This window comes from Betta splendens, chromosome 5, assembly GCF_900634795.4.
Source record: "Betta splendens chromosome 5, fBetSpl5.4, whole genome shotgun sequence".
NCBI classification, from domain to species: domain Eukaryota; kingdom Metazoa; phylum Chordata; class Actinopteri; order Anabantiformes; family Osphronemidae; genus Betta; species Betta splendens.
Window position 1 is genome coordinate 7,004,263 of NC_040885.2, and position 17,732 is coordinate 7,021,994.

At 44.6% G+C, this 17,732-nt stretch overlaps 2 protein-coding genes and 2 long non-coding RNA genes across 4 annotated transcripts in view; 3 read left to right on the forward strand and 1 right to left on the reverse strand.

Moving 5' to 3' along the window:
• The window catches only part of pcsk1 (proprotein convertase subtilisin/kexin type 1), a 10,606-nt gene extending 9,980 nt beyond the window's left edge, over positions 1-626 (forward strand). The window contains exon 14 of the mRNA XM_029150230.3: positions 1-626. This exon is cut by the window's left edge and continues 1,412 nt beyond it. The gene's annotated coding sequence lies outside the window, so the exon portion shown is untranslated.
• Positions 1-1,869, reverse strand: part of LOC129604159 (uncharacterized) — a 2,543-nt gene extending 674 nt beyond the window's left edge. Inside the window, exons 1-2 of the long non-coding RNA XR_008694824.1 lie at positions 1,729-1,869; positions 1-1,551 (exon numbers count right to left, since the gene is read on the reverse strand). The exon at positions 1-1,551 is cut by the window's left edge and continues 674 nt beyond it. This is a non-coding gene — a long non-coding RNA (uncharacterized LOC129604159). The remainder of the gene's footprint in view (positions 1,552-1,728) is intronic.
• Positions 1,870-2,182: 313 nt separating this feature from the next.
• LOC129604158 (uncharacterized) lies at positions 2,183-3,965 on the forward strand. Its single transcript, XR_008694823.1, has 2 exons — positions 2,183-2,302; positions 2,514-3,965. It is a non-coding gene; the product is annotated as an uncharacterized LOC129604158 (long non-coding RNA).
• Positions 3,966-5,788: 1,823 nt separating this feature from the next.
• On the forward strand, positions 5,789-16,186 carry ell2 (elongation factor for RNA polymerase II 2). Its single transcript, XM_029150910.3, has 12 exons — positions 5,789-6,111; positions 9,047-9,094; positions 9,634-9,758; positions 9,847-10,010; positions 11,100-11,359; positions 11,751-11,875; positions 12,207-12,279; positions 12,360-13,017; positions 13,821-13,884; positions 14,248-14,419; positions 15,002-15,046; positions 15,135-16,186. The coding sequence occupies exons 1-12, from the start codon at positions 5,941-5,943 to the stop codon at positions 15,249-15,251; spliced, it is 2,022 nt and encodes a 673-aa protein (XP_029006743.1). The 5' UTR covers positions 5,789-5,940; the 3' UTR covers positions 15,252-16,186.
• The last annotated feature ends 1,546 nt before the right edge of the window (positions 16,187-17,732 follow it).

Here is a 17,732-nt window from a genome sequence, read left to right on the forward strand (position 1 = left end):
TGCAACTTGTTTCATTTTGCACAGGCACAATGCTGCATTAAATGAAATATTTTTCTAGGAGCGCTTATGGAATTAATATACACAAATCCTCGCCAGGTTCATTCTCCTGCGGCACAGACTTGAGCGTAGTTCTCCTGACTACCGACGAACACTGCCAAAACCTCCGCTGTCGAGAAACGCTTCTGTGTTTGCGGTGATTGTGCAAATAGCTGACATGTTGTTTGTTCCATTAAAAGACCGAGCGACCACAGGCTCCGCTGAGTAGACGCTCTGCACCGCAACCTCCACGCACACTCATCTCGAACGCCTTAATATGCCCTGATATAAATGTGTGCGCTCATCGTCACGTGCTGTGGACCCCGACGCTGACCTGGATGATTCTGAGTAGCTTTGATGCGTCGGTGCAGAGGCTCCATCGTCCAGTGTGACGGGCGACAGGAGCACGTGGGGCCACGCTTCACACGCACCCCGTCATTCCTCCATTCCTGCCTGTGCTGTTTTCCCTATGGTTTATTTTTGACTGATGCTTCGGTCCAAAGTTGTTTACACACACCAAAAATTATTTTGCAATTTCTGTATGGATGTATAAAAATATTAAGATTTATCGTAATAAACTGCAAAGTGACCTCTGGAGTCTGTGTGAGTCATTCGCTGAGTTATGTGAAATCAGTTTTGGATTTGAGTATTTATATTTCATCAGAGTCATTAAAAAAAGAACATAAGTAATACAGGTTAATTAAACAGTGAGGAGCCGTCTACCCGTTTAAACGTATTCCTAATGGAAGTGACTGAAAATCAGATCATAGCTTCATAGTATAGATGTACCCGCTCCAACTGAGTGGCTCTAGGATAATAATGTCAGCTGGCTGGTCTAGACTTAAATATTTCAGCCACCACTGCAAAAAGCAATGAAATGTTCTACATATTTATAACCCACAGGTGTAGTGACTTTGCAACATATACTCCCATAAATTCTAAAATTAGTTTAGTTTATTCATGTACCTTTATGAAAAGACATGATGCAAATAACTGAATTATGCCTATTTCTATTTCATAGCTATTATTATGACACAGATTGTCCCAAAGTCAAGTACAATTGATTTTTTGACACAGACTGAGTGTCTGATCATATTTATAACCTTTCCCACCTTTTCCTGTTCAGTGCTGCCACTCTGTGGACAAAACGAGAACGACACGCTGCTGACGTGACTACTGTCTGGTTAACACGGTGATGCAGTATTTGGTTTTTCTACTTCCTGTTTGCTGAGACTGTAAAGTGATGATGAAAAGGCAGGAGTGGAGAGTTGTATTGGATTTTCAGCGTTTATAATGATAAACATACATTTTAACACGAGCTCTCCTCTAATTACTTTACTTAAAACTTTATTCGTCCTTGTCTGCTCCTCAACAGCTCCTCACACATGTGGATTCTTTGGGTTTTCTCCAAAGCAGAATAGTGCAGAAAGAACGGGGTGAGGGGTGGCGGTGGGGGGTGGGGGGTAGCGAGAAGGAAGATGTATGAAGAAAAGGGAGTGGAAATTTCTACAAAAGCTACAAGAAGGGAGTGAAACAGAATGCGAAAAAAGTAAATAATCACTGGCAGCAACAGTGAGTTGCACAAGGCTTTTCCAGGAAGAGCAGTGGAGACACAGGGAGAGGGAGACTGGGGGGAGACTGGGGGGAGACTGGGGGAGAGGTTTCTGGCCAAAGCTGTGGTCTCCCACTCACTCAAAAGGTCTGTGTGTTTATCCTCCAGCAGGTCCCAAAGTGGCGCTGCTCCCGTTCTGCAGGACGCCCTCAGGTCGGTACCAGGTTCCGCTCGCGTCGTGGCTGCTCGTCGCCCCGTCGCCTGCTGATGCGCGACTCCCGGACGCGCGTCGGCACTGGGTCGCTGGGCTGCAGCGGCAACGCGCACCTACGTGGGGCGCGAGACCGGGGAGCGTGGAGATCGTGCTTCTACTTGAGTTCTATCAGCAACGCGCAGCTTTTGGCTTCTCACCAAATCTGCATTCGTGAATAACAACACCCATGGGCCCCGTCTGCTCTCGGCTGCTTCTCTGCGCTGAGCTCTGCCTGTGGCTCCACTGTGTTCTCAGGGTTTAAGGAGCACCCTGTAAGTGATGCCAGCTGGCTTCACCCTGTGTGTGTGTGTGTGTGTGTGTGTGTGTGTGTGTGTGTGTGTGTGTGTGTGTGTGTGTGTGTGTGTGTGTGTGTGTGTGTGTGTGTGTGTGTGTGTTTGTCCTTCACACAGGTGCCGTCAAAATTAAAGGAACGCACTGTTTCCTCCTGTCTCTTATCATATGTAAGTGTACTGAAGCTTAGTTCCACCCTGGCATTTCACAGTAATTGTAAAGCGGGGTAGTTTCCAGCAGGTAGCTCTTTCCTCATGTCATGTAGTGCAGAAAATGAAACTTCTAGACAATAAATTGTTTCAAGTACAAAGAGAATCTTCAGATTTCCTCCGTGGACGTAAGGCTGCTGTTAGCGCGAAGTGACCTTATCCTATTTTTCAGGCCCTGGGAGTGAACAGGCAGAGAATAAAGGTGTCTGTGGCACAGACACCGTGGGGGGTCCCTCTTGTTTGGCGCCTCAGTTCAGCACAGAGCCAGATTTACTGGACAGGACGTGGGCCTCCTGTCACTGGTGGTGGGACCTTACGGACGCTTCGTCAGGCGCTTCCTGTCGTCGGCTGAAACCTACTTCCTGCCGGCGCGGAGGAGATCCTGGGAGACCTGGTGGCCACGCTGCACCCGGAGCTCTACGGGCGGGTGGGACTCGCCACGGGCCGCCGACGTGCCCGTGCACAGGACCGTGTCCCTGGGACGGCAGTGCGAGGCTTACGACGAGCAGCAGCACCGGTGCTGAGTGAAAGTTAGGACCAGAGCGTCACTCCCACGCGAGGGAATCTTTAGGTTAGAGGTCCCCTGGTCAGAAACAAGTAGAGCAATAGTGGCAAGATTGAGAGATTACATCTATTCTGATTAAATCCTCGTTTAGCCGACAATTACGTAGAAATAAACTGGACAATCTATTCTCAATTAAAGCCACGTTGGAGTGAGCAGGGCCTCTGCATCCCCGCTATCTCGGCCCACAGCAGACGAAAAACACAACAAATTGACCTGTCTCTTTAAACGGAGCGCCGGCCTCTCCATTAATGTCCGCCTCCGAGATACGGCTCCAGCGGCTTTGTGGTCGGCGGCGATAAGAGTCAACATTGGAAGTGCACACTTTCCCTGCAGTGGCCAATCATTAACTGGAACAGCTGCTGTTTCAAGGTCTTTAAATACCAGATGGGAAAAAGGTGGATACGACAGGATCCACGTGTGTGGATGCGTTAAAAAGGGTTCATAGCGTGTCATTTTAGAAGGAATTAAACTGCTACAGGATGTGTTGAAGAAAGTGGAACAGTTGTAGAGCAGATGATGGTGGTTGTTGTACGGTCTGACGTGTGTGTTCTGCTTCATTCCTTGCACACACACACACACACTCTCCTCTCCCTGTGCTGTGTGTTTAATGGAAGGGTTAAACAGCAGCAGATGGCTTTTTTCTCGCTGCCAGCAGAATGCGTCTGCGGGGCCAGATCGCCACGTAGAGCGGAGCCGTGAAGCTGGAGGTGCATATCACACAAACCTCTGGAATACACAGAAGCAAGCGTGTGGATTTCCCATCAATCACATGTTATCAGTCGATCAATATGTGTCGTTTTTTACACTAAATCATCGCAGCTACTTCTGTCTTTCTTTATTTCCCAGCGTTAACAAGTCAGTTCTGATGTTTAACGTCATACAAATTCCACACAGGAAAAATGAAAATGTTTAGGATCCTTTAGTATTTCTACACACTCTGTAACACGTCATCTAAAAGAGGTTAGGTCACTTCTGACTATAGTTTGCTGGAGCTTGTACATCTGTGTTTGTTGGTTTGAAATAACAATGACCTGCGCAAATAAAAGTCAGTGAGCTGCGTTTGTGCTGAAGTTTTCCTTTTCGTTTGCTCTTTATAAACTCAATGTGCGCAACGACTGAGCAAACCATTGAGTAGGAGGCTGACATGCCAGGTGTGCGACTGCTCTAGACGTATATCTTTAATTTCACATCTTCTCTCCATTATTACATCAACAGCACACGGTTTAAACTACGAGCGGGCGCCTCTGTCCTGCACAGCGGAGCCCTGGGAGCCGAGATGTGTGTTAATAAGCCTCTGTCCCTCAGCCACAGGTGCTCATTACAGTCAATTACAGGTGACTTACAGGCAGGTTTAACCTAGAGACTGATGATGGTGCAATTATTATGTCACAAGGATTAATCATTCAATTCCAGTTAGTAGTTAGTTAGAATAGTTCCAACATGCGCTTCACAGTCTTCACTGCTACAGTGCAAATGTGTTGTTTGTATTTTTGACATTAGGGCAAACGATCAAACACAGATTAATAAAGGATGACTACCTTCACCGTTTAGCAGGTCTGATCAACAAAACCTTACAGCTGCTTTCACTCACATTTGAATAGCCTTCATGATTGGGCTCAGGTAGGTGTGAAGAACCTTTGCCGGACAGGGCGGGGGATGCATTCACTTTAATGCCTGTCATTAGCAACAGAAAGGGCATTTTAATCATTGTTAATAACTGTAACTGATTAATGATTAATCCCTTTAGCCATTCAGAAACATCTAGAGGAAAAAAACACATGCATGCAACATTTTTTCTTTCATGAAGATTTAATTTAGCTACATTTATGTTTGTTTAAATGGCCATGTTTAATGAAGCAGCTTGATCAGTTAGACTATTACTAATCTTTATGAGTTTAAGCCTAAGACAATATACTTCACATTGTGCGTCTAAGCCTCCAACAGGTTACACCTTCTGTAAACCCAAAAGCTCTAAATCACTAAGTGCTACCTCCCCCGAGGGCTTTATTTAATTGTTTGTACAGTCAGAATCCTGCCAGACAAGCCTAAGCCCCCTGGAGTTACCAGGCCGTGCATTTACAAGTCACATATGGAGGGTTTCAACCAAGAGGAGGGAACGTGTGTGTTAGAGGTACCGTCAATGGACAATATTTAAATTGCTGTTATGACGTTTATTTGAGGAAATACGACAAATAAATAAAATTCCCCATGAGTTGCAAAAGGTGTAAGATCTGTGTGTGTGTGTGTGTGTGTGTGTGTGTGTGTGTGTGTGTGTGTGTGTGTGAGACTGGACGGGGGGATGGGTGCGGCGAGGAGCCGTGGTAATCTGTTGGCTTCACACAGGCCTTTCCCCACCCTGCTTGCATCAAAACACGCTGGCCTAATCACCGGGTCAAGGGGACTGACACCGCAAGATAGTGCAGCTGCAGCTCACGGGAGGTGGAGGTGGAGGCGGTGGAGTCCACCAAATCACATAATCTAAGGAATCCCATGAAAAATGATTCTAAGATGAGAAATAAACGTGCGACAATGCTGAATCAATGAGCACTTCTGGGCTGTGCTCCTGTGTGTGTGTGTGTGTGTGATAAAGTAACAAGTTAACTTTTAATTGAATGTCAGTCAGCCAGTAGTGTGAACGAGTTTAGTTTGACGCTGCAGCCCCGTCTACAAAAGCTACCTTAAACTGTTTGACTAGGCTAGAATTAGTTCTACCATGTCAGCAAAACAGAGGAGGCACGGCCCGTTTTGCCAAGAGGCATCTACACGTACAGTATGAGTCTGACAGTGTGAGGTAACAACGTCAAAAAGTGAACCCCGCATAACAGTAGGCCTGTAGATGCATATGCAAATTAATCAATCCTACTACTGCGCTCCCTTAATCAGCGGGACGTTCAAAGCGTCGCTGTGGCTGGAAAGTAGAAAAAAAAACAGACGTGAGCGACGCGAGTGACGATCAATCCAGCGCGAGCGGCCGCAGGCAGCAGCTGTAGTCCCTCCCCAGGCCGGCGCGAGCTCAGGGAGCACGGGCCGCTAAATGCTCCGGCCTCAGAGCGACGATGGTGGCAGGCTGCTAAAGATGGCGGCGCTCTCCGAGGACCGGAGCTACGGACTAGACTGTGGACGGGGGAGCCGCGCCAGAGTCACCGTGCTGCACGTCAAACTGACCGAGACGGCGCTGCGGGCCATCGAGGGCTACCAGAACCAGGTGAGAGGGGACGCGGCGTGGTTTCGGCACGGAACCGGGCCAGACTGGCGTCTCCGCCGGGGCGCCCGACTGCCACGCACGGCTAAAGCCACGGACGCGGCTCGTTTCTAGCTTGTTTTTTCCGTTTAATTAGCCTTGTAGCGTCAAACGACTTCACGGCAGAATATTGAAAAGGCTTCGGACGTGACGTTTGGCCGTGTTTCATGAAGTGACACAAATTATTTAAAAGACAAGATGCGTTGATAAAGTTAGTCACTGATTAGCCAGCGTTAGCTCGACGCGGCGCTCAACTCGCACGGGGCTCGGGGACTAGTTTTTTCTCGCTAAACTGAGCTAACTTGCGTCGTGAAATCCACATCGACACATTTCGCAGACTCGCTTCGTGCGAGATCGACGCCAGGGGCGTTTGGCAACGGACGCGGACTTTAATATGAGAAGGTATTTGTGTCGCGGCCAGGATCCAACATTTACCACAACAAGCGTAACTTCCTCGTAGCTGCTTCTGGGTCAGGACTGCGAACACGGCAGAGTTTGGGCTCCGAGAACGTCCGACGGCGGCGGCTGGAAGCCGACGAGCTCGTGACCCGCAGTAACTGTATCTGTGCGAGGTGTAGCGTTAATCCAACTTAAACGAGCGCCTCAATACGGCCGTTTAATCGCCTCTGCTTTGTTCTGCGTGTTTGCATTCACGCCAAAATCACTGGGAAATGCCGGGGTCCATAAAACGTCTATGAATGGAACGTGACTTGTAACAATGTCCAAAGCAGGTCAGCAATGCACGCGCTTGATTTCATTCACCCCAGACTCTGCGTCCACCGGTTCATACCTGCGCGGATTAAATATAACTCCTTTAATCTTGAACTGTGCAAAGGGTGTAATCTGGTTGAGGTGATGCCCAGGCGGACTAATCTGGAGACGTCTCCGCGTCTCCGGTCGCACAGGCCCGGGGGCAGGTTACCCGACTTCAACCCTGCCAACAACAGGGCTGTTACGTAACAGTGACTGGGCCCAGGTCTGTGCTCGGGACGGATGTGCTGTTCAGAGGTCTCTGCAGCGGCCTTTTCATCGCACTGTACTCAACGCACGACACGATCTCACGTTTGAAATGTGGATATAAAGCATGGTTATTTGGCCATCACTGGCCGCCGGCCCCTCTGGCAGCCGGAGTCATCCCGAAGTTGAAAGAATTCTTTTGTGACAGGCCGTGCTACGACCTTATTGGATGTGGTAACGTTGGTCTGTAGCTGCATTGAGCGGCCGCCTGCCATCTCTTGCTGACTGAGCAGCCAAAACTGCCTGCTTTTTGTTCCTCTCCCTCTCCCAGTAACATTGAACTGTGGAAGCCGGCTATCTTTGTCTGTCTGTGGTGATGTGAAATGTGATCAGAACTGTGAGGGTGTGAGTCCACGGCCGGTGGGGGAGGGAGCCGGTCAGTTTCTTCGGTCACAGCCAGGCTCCAACTGAAGCTTCGCTTTACGTACCATATGTTTTCTTATCAGTCTGATAAAGATGTATATTTGCTAATCAATTATCTGCCTTCTCCCACGTAGGAGTTTGCCAGCATGGTTTAACGTGCAGGAATGCAGGAACTGATGTAAATGAAGTCCACTTAACCAGTTGAGGCAACATTCAGACATCCACCGCGTGCGTAGAAGCTGGAAGTCCCGTACTTTTCTGTCCTAACCGTTCCTGCACCAGAGCCGCCACTGCATATTTGTGGCTGTCATGTTAATTTCAAGTCTCTACCAACGCAAACCTGCAAGCCCACGTAAAACACGGGCTTCATAAATACCCTCTTCAAAATACCTCCAATGTTTGCTGTGCTGGACTCCAAGACCTGTTGAGATTAAAGCAAGCAATGTTAGTCGCCACCTACCTCTTAACCACTTATAAAGAAGTTGCAGGTGAAGTTGACTCATATGGTCTGTGTAAAAGTTCATAGCTCGAGTGTTGACTCGCAGCGGCCCATCGTCATGTATATGTGGCAGACAGTCACCCCTGGTGTGTGTAGTGCTGTTGGACTCGCACTGTTTGATGTTTAAACGGTCTCTTGACTCATTGACCATAATAACAAGGTTTTGGGTCTTTGATCAGTTGGTATTGTGACCTCACTGACCAAAAAAATATATTTTATTTTCTAGATTATTCAGATGTGACACTAAGCAATGCTACTGGTAGCGTTAAAATAGACACGTTTGCACTGTATGTTGTTGGTACAGTAGTAGTTGTATGAAAATAAGAGTGGTTATCTTTCAGCAGACTTGGCTTCTTCCCTTTTGCGTTTGGATTCCAGAGTGCCGGGCCGTTTTCTCTCTCGCTGAAACAGAAGGCGTGCTGTCAGCTGGCTGTCATCTGCACTCTTTAAACTATGTATTTAAGTGAAACCTTTAACAGAATCCGTAAGTGGAGTGTTTGCTCAGGCAGCCTTTGTCCGTGCTTGTTACGAGGTATGCTTGGTGTGATGGGACCCCAAGGCTCTGCTGTTCCTATAGCCAAATATTTTAAGTCGTGAACGGTTAGTTCTGTTGGTAGTTAATTACCAAAATATGTGCAATATCTCATTTTCTACTGTGTGTACTTTAGATGTGCAATACCTTGATTTTTATTTTTATTTTATTTTTTTAAATCATCAATCTGTCATCCCCCAATTTTGGAAGTATGCAGAATATGCTTTTCTAAATTCAAACTTACTTAATACATTGTTTTTTTGCACAGTTAGTGTTGTTCTTCTGTCCTGTTTTGTCCAATGTCTATTGCTGCTGCAAACAAAAGAATTTCCCCATTCCCCATAAATAATATCGTATCATAGTCAAGTAGTGTAACATACTGCAACGTCTCTATGCTTCTGCTGTCATACTACATAATGTTCTACAGTCCCAGTAATCATTTAACTCCATCATCATTTTAAATACACATTGTTTTTATTCACTTTCAGAATGCACCTTCTCTGCGGCCATCAATACAGTTCAAGGGACTCCAGGGGGTAAGTTTTCTTCCTCGTGGTTCGGACTAGTTCAATGATCACTGAACATCCCAGTGTGCAGTCAATTAAACTGTCTTTTGGGTTGTTTGCCATGTGGGTTCATAAACACTCTTTACTTTTGCTGTAATCCAAGCTTTGAATATTCCCATGTGTTAAAATGTGCATTATTGGTTATTCACCCATGCTCAGATGTCTTTGACACATTCCGGCTTGGCCAAGTTAATCAACTACCTAAATTCTGCTCACTTCACACTTATCTATTTGCTGCCAGTATCAGCTCATTATAGCTTAATCGCAGTGTGTGTTGGGTGTTCACATACTTAGTAAAGCAATAACACACTGAACATAAATACAGTATTTAACATCCAATGCTTGGCATAATCAGGAACAGGACTAATTTTATTCTATTAAAACAGATAAACAACCTGTCGATCATTCTGCATCCTGCACATTTTCTATTTGGTACTTTACCATGTAGCAGTGAATATAAAACAGTGGCAACATTTTCATGTCACATGTGATCTTATTTTTCCTCGCAGCGCATTAAAATTCCCAAGACCAATTCTTCCTCAGACGCCTTCCAAAATTTTGACTTCTACTTGTCTAACGTGGTCAAGGATAACCCTCAGGGAAGCTTTGAGTGCATTCATCAGTATGTGTCAAGGTAATAGTAATCACTGGCATCAACTATTGATGGAAGACAATCACGCTGTGCCTCACGTTTCTTTCTCGCACTTGTCCTTTGTGAGCAGCTCAGGGGCTTCACAGCTGGCATTGCTGGCCACAGTACAGAACAAGATCACTGTTTGTGCCACTAATGACTCCTACCAGATGACCCGGGAACGCATGACCCAGGCTGTGGAGGACACACGTGAACGTGGGACCAAAGTCATCAAGCCCGGGGGACAGTACAGAGGTGACAACTTATTTGCAACTCTCACAGTGAGATGCCAGGTTTCATTGTTGCCAGCAAACCAGTGTCAGTCTTATTTAGATCAGCTGTCTGACTGATGAGGTGAAATAGACAGAGAATTTTGTTAAGTACAGCCCCATACAGTGTCTCTATATACACTATGTATGAACCTGAACAACGCAGAGTAAATTTTCTAGTCAAAACTAGTTTCACATAAAAGCAACGGTCTGATACATGTACTTGGTTAAACCAGACTCTAGCTCAGTTCACAAAATGTTCCCCCGGAGTGAAATCCTCCTCAGGACAGTTTCTAGGCCCAGGGGATTGATTTGCATAAACTGGCCCAGATAGAAACTGGGAAATGAGAGGTGCAACAGAGAAATGGGGTGGGACAAGAGCTTGTAGCAGCTGGTTTGGAGTGAGAACCCTGCTTAATAATGCAGAAGGAGCCTTAGGTTTCTAGTTTTTACAGGCTATGAATTTCAGGTAACAATTTTAGTATTTTATAGTTGCACAGGCATTCTCTTAAAACAACTCTGCAGTGTTTCAGCAATTTGAGTACTAAACTAGAGAAAACCTACTCTATTAGTACGTCACTTGCAGACACCTGTCTCTACCCTGTTAGATGGCAGGAAGTGCGCTGCTCTTATCCTCAGCTTTTTGATGAGGAGGGAGGAGTTTTTTCTGTTCTCTTCCTCTCTCTAACCTTAATCTCTTAAAGAGCTTTAGAATTTCATAATGACCCTGAGGCAGTATAGAGATATGTGCAGGCATGTTGACTAAGCACATGGCTCAGCATGACGCAACAGAGGCCTCTTGTCTTCTAACCACTTAGAGACTATAAAAAGCAGGAAGTAAAGGCATGGGCACAAAGTGCAAAAAACGTATTCCGAGCGATGCCCGAGTTAAAAAAGGCTGCTGTCAAGTGTTTAGTGCAATGTTTTCTGCTTTATTGGACAGAAGGCAGCGATTTAGGTCTGTGAGAGACCCGCTTAATTAGATAAGTTGGAGGATAAGAGAGTTGTTATGCAATGCATGTAACGTTTGGAGAGAGGACTAGGTGTTAATGTTCTCTCGATATTCTGTCTTTAGGAAAGCAGGTCCTAATACGCAAGCCTGCGCTCTCAACCACGGAGGTGGCCCCCGAGCGCAAGCGTTCCACACCCATCAACCCAGCTAACACTATCCGTAAGTGCCTTTCCAATAACCCCGTGTCGCAGCGGCCGTTCCGGGACCGCATCCTTCACCTGCTGGCGCTGAGGTCCTACAAGAAGCTGGAAGTGCTTGCTCGTTTACAGCGGGACGGCATCAACCAGAAGGACCGAAACTCATTAGGGACCACCCTGCAACAGGTACCATAACACAGCAATTTTTTTAAAAAAAAATTTTGATATGATTTATAATTATTAGCGGTACCTAGAGTTGGGACCTGGGCACTGAGCAGGAGTGGCTCATAGAAGGATTTGTTTTATATATCTGTATTAAAGTGTGTGATTTAATCCTGAAAATCCCCTTAGTGCTATACTTTCTAATTATACGACTACTCAAAGATGTGAGCACACTAATCTGATTTAGGAAGTTAGGTAGGTTTCATAGTAAGCTTTATGACAAGAAACGAGGCCCTAATCGGTAAACATTTGCATGCACAGATGTCTGGTGTGCACAGGAAACGTTAGGTTTCTGTGCATATTGTATACATCTCATTGTGAGACTGCTGAACATGTGTGTCTGTGTTATAAACAGGTGGCGAACCTGAACCCCAAAGACAACACGTATTCGCTGAAGGACTTTATTTATCGTGACGTCCAGCGAGACTGGCCCGGCTACTCTGAAGATGAGAAGTCCCAGGTTGACCGGATCCTGGCTCGGTACAATTGGCCAATGAGGCTTTTAATTAACCTGTAGCTTATTGACACAGTTTGTTTGTAGTTGCGCTAGTTTAAAATAGTGTGGTGGTAACAATCATGGTCACAACTATACAGCTTAATGTTTGGTATCTTGCAGGAATTATATTTACTTGTCTGGTTTGATTTTTAGCTATATGTTCACTCTAGTGCTTGTGTGTTTTCTTGTACTAGATAGACAGTGAGATCAATCGCTTTAAAAACACCAGGCCTTTTTCAAGAGCTTAGAGACTAATGATGGCTGACCACTGACTCCCCAGTTACCACTAAAACCACACTTGCATTTCTTCAACAGAAAATTAGGTCTTCCTGCTGAAACACCCCCTTCCAACAGTTCTCCCAAAGAAAGTGGCCCAACATCCCCACAGGTACCTACACAAACTAACACCGGTTTAAACATTTACAATGAAGTATGTCGTTTTGCTAAAATTATGGTCTGTTGTTGCAGAAACGCCAAGCAGATTTTGACTTCATCGATCCCTTGGCACCCAAAAAGGCCCGTATCTCCCACCTCAGCAGTCGAGCCCCGGCTGCGGCATCCTCCTCCTCTTCGTCTGATCGCCGTGAAGATGAGAGCAGCCCCGGCTTTAAACCCTCTCTGCCCTCCATCACGTCCGGCCCTCCCACCCATCTCCCCTTCTCATCCCACCCCCCTGCACTCTCTCACCAGCAGCCCAGCCCGGCTTCTAACTCCAACTCACCCAGCACCCCGGAAGGCTGTGGCACCCAAGACCTGCCTATGGACCAGAGCTCCTCCTGTACAGATCCATCACCCAGATGCTTTTCCTCCGACAGAACTCTGCAGAACCATTATCGACACACAGCCCCCAGGCCACCCTCCTCCCCCAGCCCTCTTCCTCCTCGCACATCGCTTACAGTTACTTCCACTGTCATCACCAGCCCGACTTTGTCTAGCACTACAAACAAGAAGTTCAAAAAGAAATCCAAGAAGCACAAAGACAAGAGGGAGAAATGTACAAAAAGAGACGGCGGTAGTCCCCAAAGTGTACCAGAACAGGGCGAGGAGAGCGGTAATTCCAAAAAGAAGCGCATCACTGAGGAGGAGAAAAGTGACGTTATCAACAAGAGTATTAACAAAGTTAAAGGTGGGTTTATCCACTGATGTATATTGTTCATAACATCTAAATTATACTAGGAACCACTCTAGCAGCAGCAGGCAGCTGTTTTCCACAATAAGCTCTGATATCACACGATAGACAACCTTCTTTAACAGAAAGATAATTAGTAGAGCAGACACTGATAGGGTCCTGTGCTGTACAGCCTAATGAAACATACTTGAATCCGGCTGCATCACAGACATGGGCTCTGGCGTTGGCTATGTTGATTGTATATTTGTGTCTGCATAAAGCCAACTGGTCTTGTGACTAATGTTCCATTGTCCAGGTTTCCAGACAGTTTATCTTCCAGACTTTGGCTTGTTGCTCACCTTGTTTCAATGTCTGACAGCTTATGTCACATACACGTGAACTTTGCCTGAACATGTCCAGGCATTGATCTGAGCTATTTGCTCCTTGATCCTTAGTCTTCTTCACATATTGTAAATATGTGGTTGTGGTTGGTTCAGATGCTCTGTGTCTGGGTTTGGTCATTTGACCTTTATGCATATTGGCGGTTTGCTATGTTTTTCACACAGCTAAATTGCATCATTAAACAACATTAACCGTGCAGTGACAATACCTGCAGAATCCAAACCAAAAAATACCAAATAGTTATTAGTAGAAAAACACCCACAGACAAAATGTAATGGTTGGGCTGTGCTTGACCAACATGTTTTCTTATTGTGATATCTCATAATAATTTTGCATGTATTATTTACTGTGCATTTGGCTCTGTATAGTGTATATTTAATATATTCTAACCTCGTTCTCTTCCTCCCTAAACTCTTCAGACAAAGAAAAGCCAGTCCAGTCCTCTGAATTCTCCTCCACAACTGAGACGCCTGACTATGTATTGTGAGTAACTTTGGCATCGCTTCAATGTTCCATATTCCCACAGCATGACCCTCTTTATCTTTTAGGGTTTCATCTCATTGAAAAAGGCAAGATTTGATTGTTGTTGCATAGACAGAAGACTAAGAATTATTGGCATGGGAAACAATACTATAGATACACAATACAGTCTTGCATTAATTTTATCAATAGTACTGCAAGTATGGAAATTATGCAAATGATCAACTAAATAAATAAAAATTTTATTATTTATTATTTTTATTATTTATTATTATTATTATTATTATTATTATTATTATTATTATTATTATTATTATTATTATTATTATTATTATTAATGATCTCGGTGTCTATGTCTTTCTGCAGGAAGTACACACCGCTGGTTTCTATGGACCAGCGTCAGAGCTACAAAGATGACTTTAATGCAGAGTATGATGAGTACCGCCTGCTGCACGCCCGTGTGGAGAACATCACTCGCCACTTTACCCAGCTGGATGCTCGGTGCCGAAAGCTGGCTCCTGGCACCAAAGAGTACCAGGTCAGAGTCAAACCCTTCAGACGACATAGGAAAAGTTAAAAGACCATCATGCAGCACAGTGTGTTTTTGATGAAGACATCTGTCAGTGTAGTCAACGCTTGGAAAAGGTAGATTTAGGTTTGAATCATTGTTGACTGAATGCTTTGACCATATATTTCACATCACATAGTCATGCAGTGTTTATGCTGCTGGTCGTATTTTTCTGCTACATAGATGATAATACTGTATAGTGTAATTGTCATGTTTTAATTAAACCATTGCTGTAGTTGACGCCTACAGAATGAAAGCGTAATCTCCGAGAACTGTCTGTTGATAACTTCATGTGAAATTTATAGGAAGCAGGAAGTTAAATGATTTAATAATCAAAACAAAAACTAGGTCATTACTACGTCACATCTATCCCTTGATCTACTGCGACAGAGCCGCAGCAGGCGTCTGCTCTGCTGCCAAGTTATCACAGAGCTTTAAAGCGTCTTTGGAGTTATGGTTCAAAACGCTGCATTCAGCTTACAGTTAATACAGACTGCATATAATTAGTCATGTGTGTTTGAATATTGACAGTTTCCTTTTGAACTTTTACAGAAAGTGCAAGAAGAAGTGTTGAAAGAGTACAAGAAAATGAAACATGTAAGTAGTTAAAAAAATTTCTGTGGTTATTTTGTTTAAAAAAAAAACACAACTTCAGTCTGACATTATGTGCACGTCTGCTTAACAGCACAGCCCCAACTACCATGAGGAAAAACAGCGATGTGAGTACCTGCACAACAAGTTGGCCCACATCAAGAGGCTAATAGCCGACTTTGACCAGCGCAGAGCCCAGGCCTGGTGCTGAGAGCACAGCACACAATGCCTTCACTAATCAGTATTGAACGTGGAGTGTCGAACCAAGAGGGGGTGTCCAACTGGGAATTATTTATTAACACCCCCTCAGTTCCTGCCTCCACATTAGCCTCCTGCCCACCTCCCTTCTCTCTGCTCCTCCATTCCTTTGTTTTTGTTTTTTTTCCCCAGTATTTGATTCCACAGGCTTCTTCGTCTTGAAAGTCTAACTCTACCCCTCTTTCTATATATTTTTTTTTTTAAATGAGCTCCTATTAATTTTCATACCGCTGGACCAGTGGAAGGGGCTGCCTGCATGTGTACATGAGTTTGGAGAGAAACTTAAACCTTTTGAAGGACTTTATCTTGAGGCAAAAAAAGAACAAAAATATTTTTGAGTATCAGATAAAATATTAACATGTATTTAAGTAAAAAGAAAAGAGGGAGATCTATTTATTTTGGGACTCATAGTGCAAAGGAAGAGTCTGGAGATGATATATTGTTTAACTTTTCTTGAAAACAATGCAAAAAAAATATACCGCGGGCCTTATGTGTTTGACTTTGAAGCCATTTTGCACGCAGAATCCATTATGTCATCTCAATTTGTATAGGTGTCTCTGCTGACTCACTTCCTCTCTTTTCGTACCAAACTTTGCTGGGTAACCTTAGTTCGACAGAATTCTGTTGATGCTGACGTTGATGCTGAAAAGGAAGGAAATGAGACAGGAAGGGGAAATCACTTGAGCTGACGACAGTATGTGTGCATGGATTGTATATTTAGTTGTAATGGCCACTCGGTGTGGTGAGGGTGGGGTTTATTAAAGGAGTGTGATCCCCGTCGGTCGGGGACAGTGTTTTCTGCACCAACAGTGTTTGTGTTCATGGTGCATTATCGGTGCCTTATACACCGCGTTGGGCCACGTAGGCATCAAAGGCTATACCAAGGAACTACATTTGCCTGAGCTGTGTGTGTGCCTGTGTTTGTGTCCGTGTCTGTCCTGAGTGATGGAAGGAGGATGCAATGTCAAGCCCGGAAGGGTTGTCGTAAATGTTGTGTGTGCATGTGGTTGTATGGCTGCGCATTAATGTAGAGTGAAAGGAGGAAAAAGTGTGTGTGTGTGTGGGGGGGGGGGGGGGGGGGTGGGAGGGGAGAAACAGGAAAAACAAACAAAAAAAAGCTGCTAGCGTTTGACCAGCCAGAGCACTTTGGGTCACTCTGACTGGAGTAACAGCATCTAATCTCAAGTAAGAGATACAGAAGATCCTTATTTTCCACAATGGTTCCTCTTTAAAACCATGAGAAGGACGGCGCCCACCTTCAGCTTTATTCTGCAGCAAAACAGTCTGTATTAACAAGTTGTCATCCCCCAGAGCACTAATCCGTACGACGATGTCAATTCTCACTACTGCACAGCAGTGGAAAATTTCAGTGTAGCTTTTTTCCAACATTGATGGTGATTTACTTTGATGGATGGATAGTTAGCTTCATCATAAGGACCCATAAGGAAATATTGTTTACAAACCTGTGTTAAATTGGTTGCCAAAATTAAATACTCTGTGGTACCGCATGTAGTCAACTTTGTGATTGGAGCGTAATTTTAGATGACTGTAACGCTGGAATATGCAAAACACGCGCTAGCCCAGCCAGTGTGTACATGCAGAGGGGAAACCTGTGTACTGTGTTTTTCCTCAAAGTAGAAATTGATTTAAATACCAGCCAGGTTAATTTGACACATGTTGGTTGTGTCATTCTGTCAGATAGTCAGTCTCTGCAGTAGACTGGCTGTTTTTTGTCAGCTGTCACAATCAGTTTAGCATAACAAGCAAAATTAGGCTCAACCTGCTTGTTGGTGCTTAAGTTTTGTTGGACAAAATCAGCACTTGTATGTTAGTGTCACAACAGTAAATATTAAAAAAAAAGAAATGTCCACATGCTTTTGGGCTCAAGTCAAGATTTACACTTGCTGTGATTGTGGCTTACAGTCATTGTTTCAGTGCTTCTACCCTGACAATGGCCATTTCCCACAGATCTGTGTCGCAAAGGACCATGAAAGCCAGGCTTTCACATGCAGCCGTTAATCTGTCACTCACTTCATCCCAGCCTTCCAAACACTTTTTATTATGAGAAACAACACATGAATTCAAAGTGAGTTGTAGCAGTGAAGGCAAAGGGGGGAGAACAGGGGGGAACGATCAAGAGTCTTAATGAGGAAGTTTAAAAAAAGCCCGGCAGTGTTTGGATATGAAAAACCACCCAAAATGTGAATCCTGCCCAACTGAAAATGTACAAGACATTTTATTAAAATGAACTTGGATTTACTCTGAAATTGTGTGTCCTCTTTAATGGTGTTCCTCATTTGTCTAACAAAAAGTGAACCTGTATAATTAGGTCCAGAGAAAATGCATTTATTTAGAATTTATAATAATGTGAGATTTGTTCGTACAAATAACAGTGCCTTTTTATTTAATCATTTAATTAATTTGTTTTAAGAAC

Coding starts and splice junctions, on each gene's coding strand:
- ell2 (XM_029150910.3), top strand. CDS start 5,941: ATGCTCCGGCCTCAGAGCGACGATGGTGGCAGGCTGCTAAAGATGGCG. Junction 6,112..9,046: donor TCGAGGGCTACCAGAACCAG/GTGAGAGGGGAC, acceptor ATTCACTTTCAG/AATGCACCTTCTCTGCGGCC. Junction 11,876..12,206: donor GTTGACCGGATCCTGGCTCG/GTACAATTGGCC, acceptor TTTCTTCAACAG/AAAATTAGGTCTTCCTGCTG.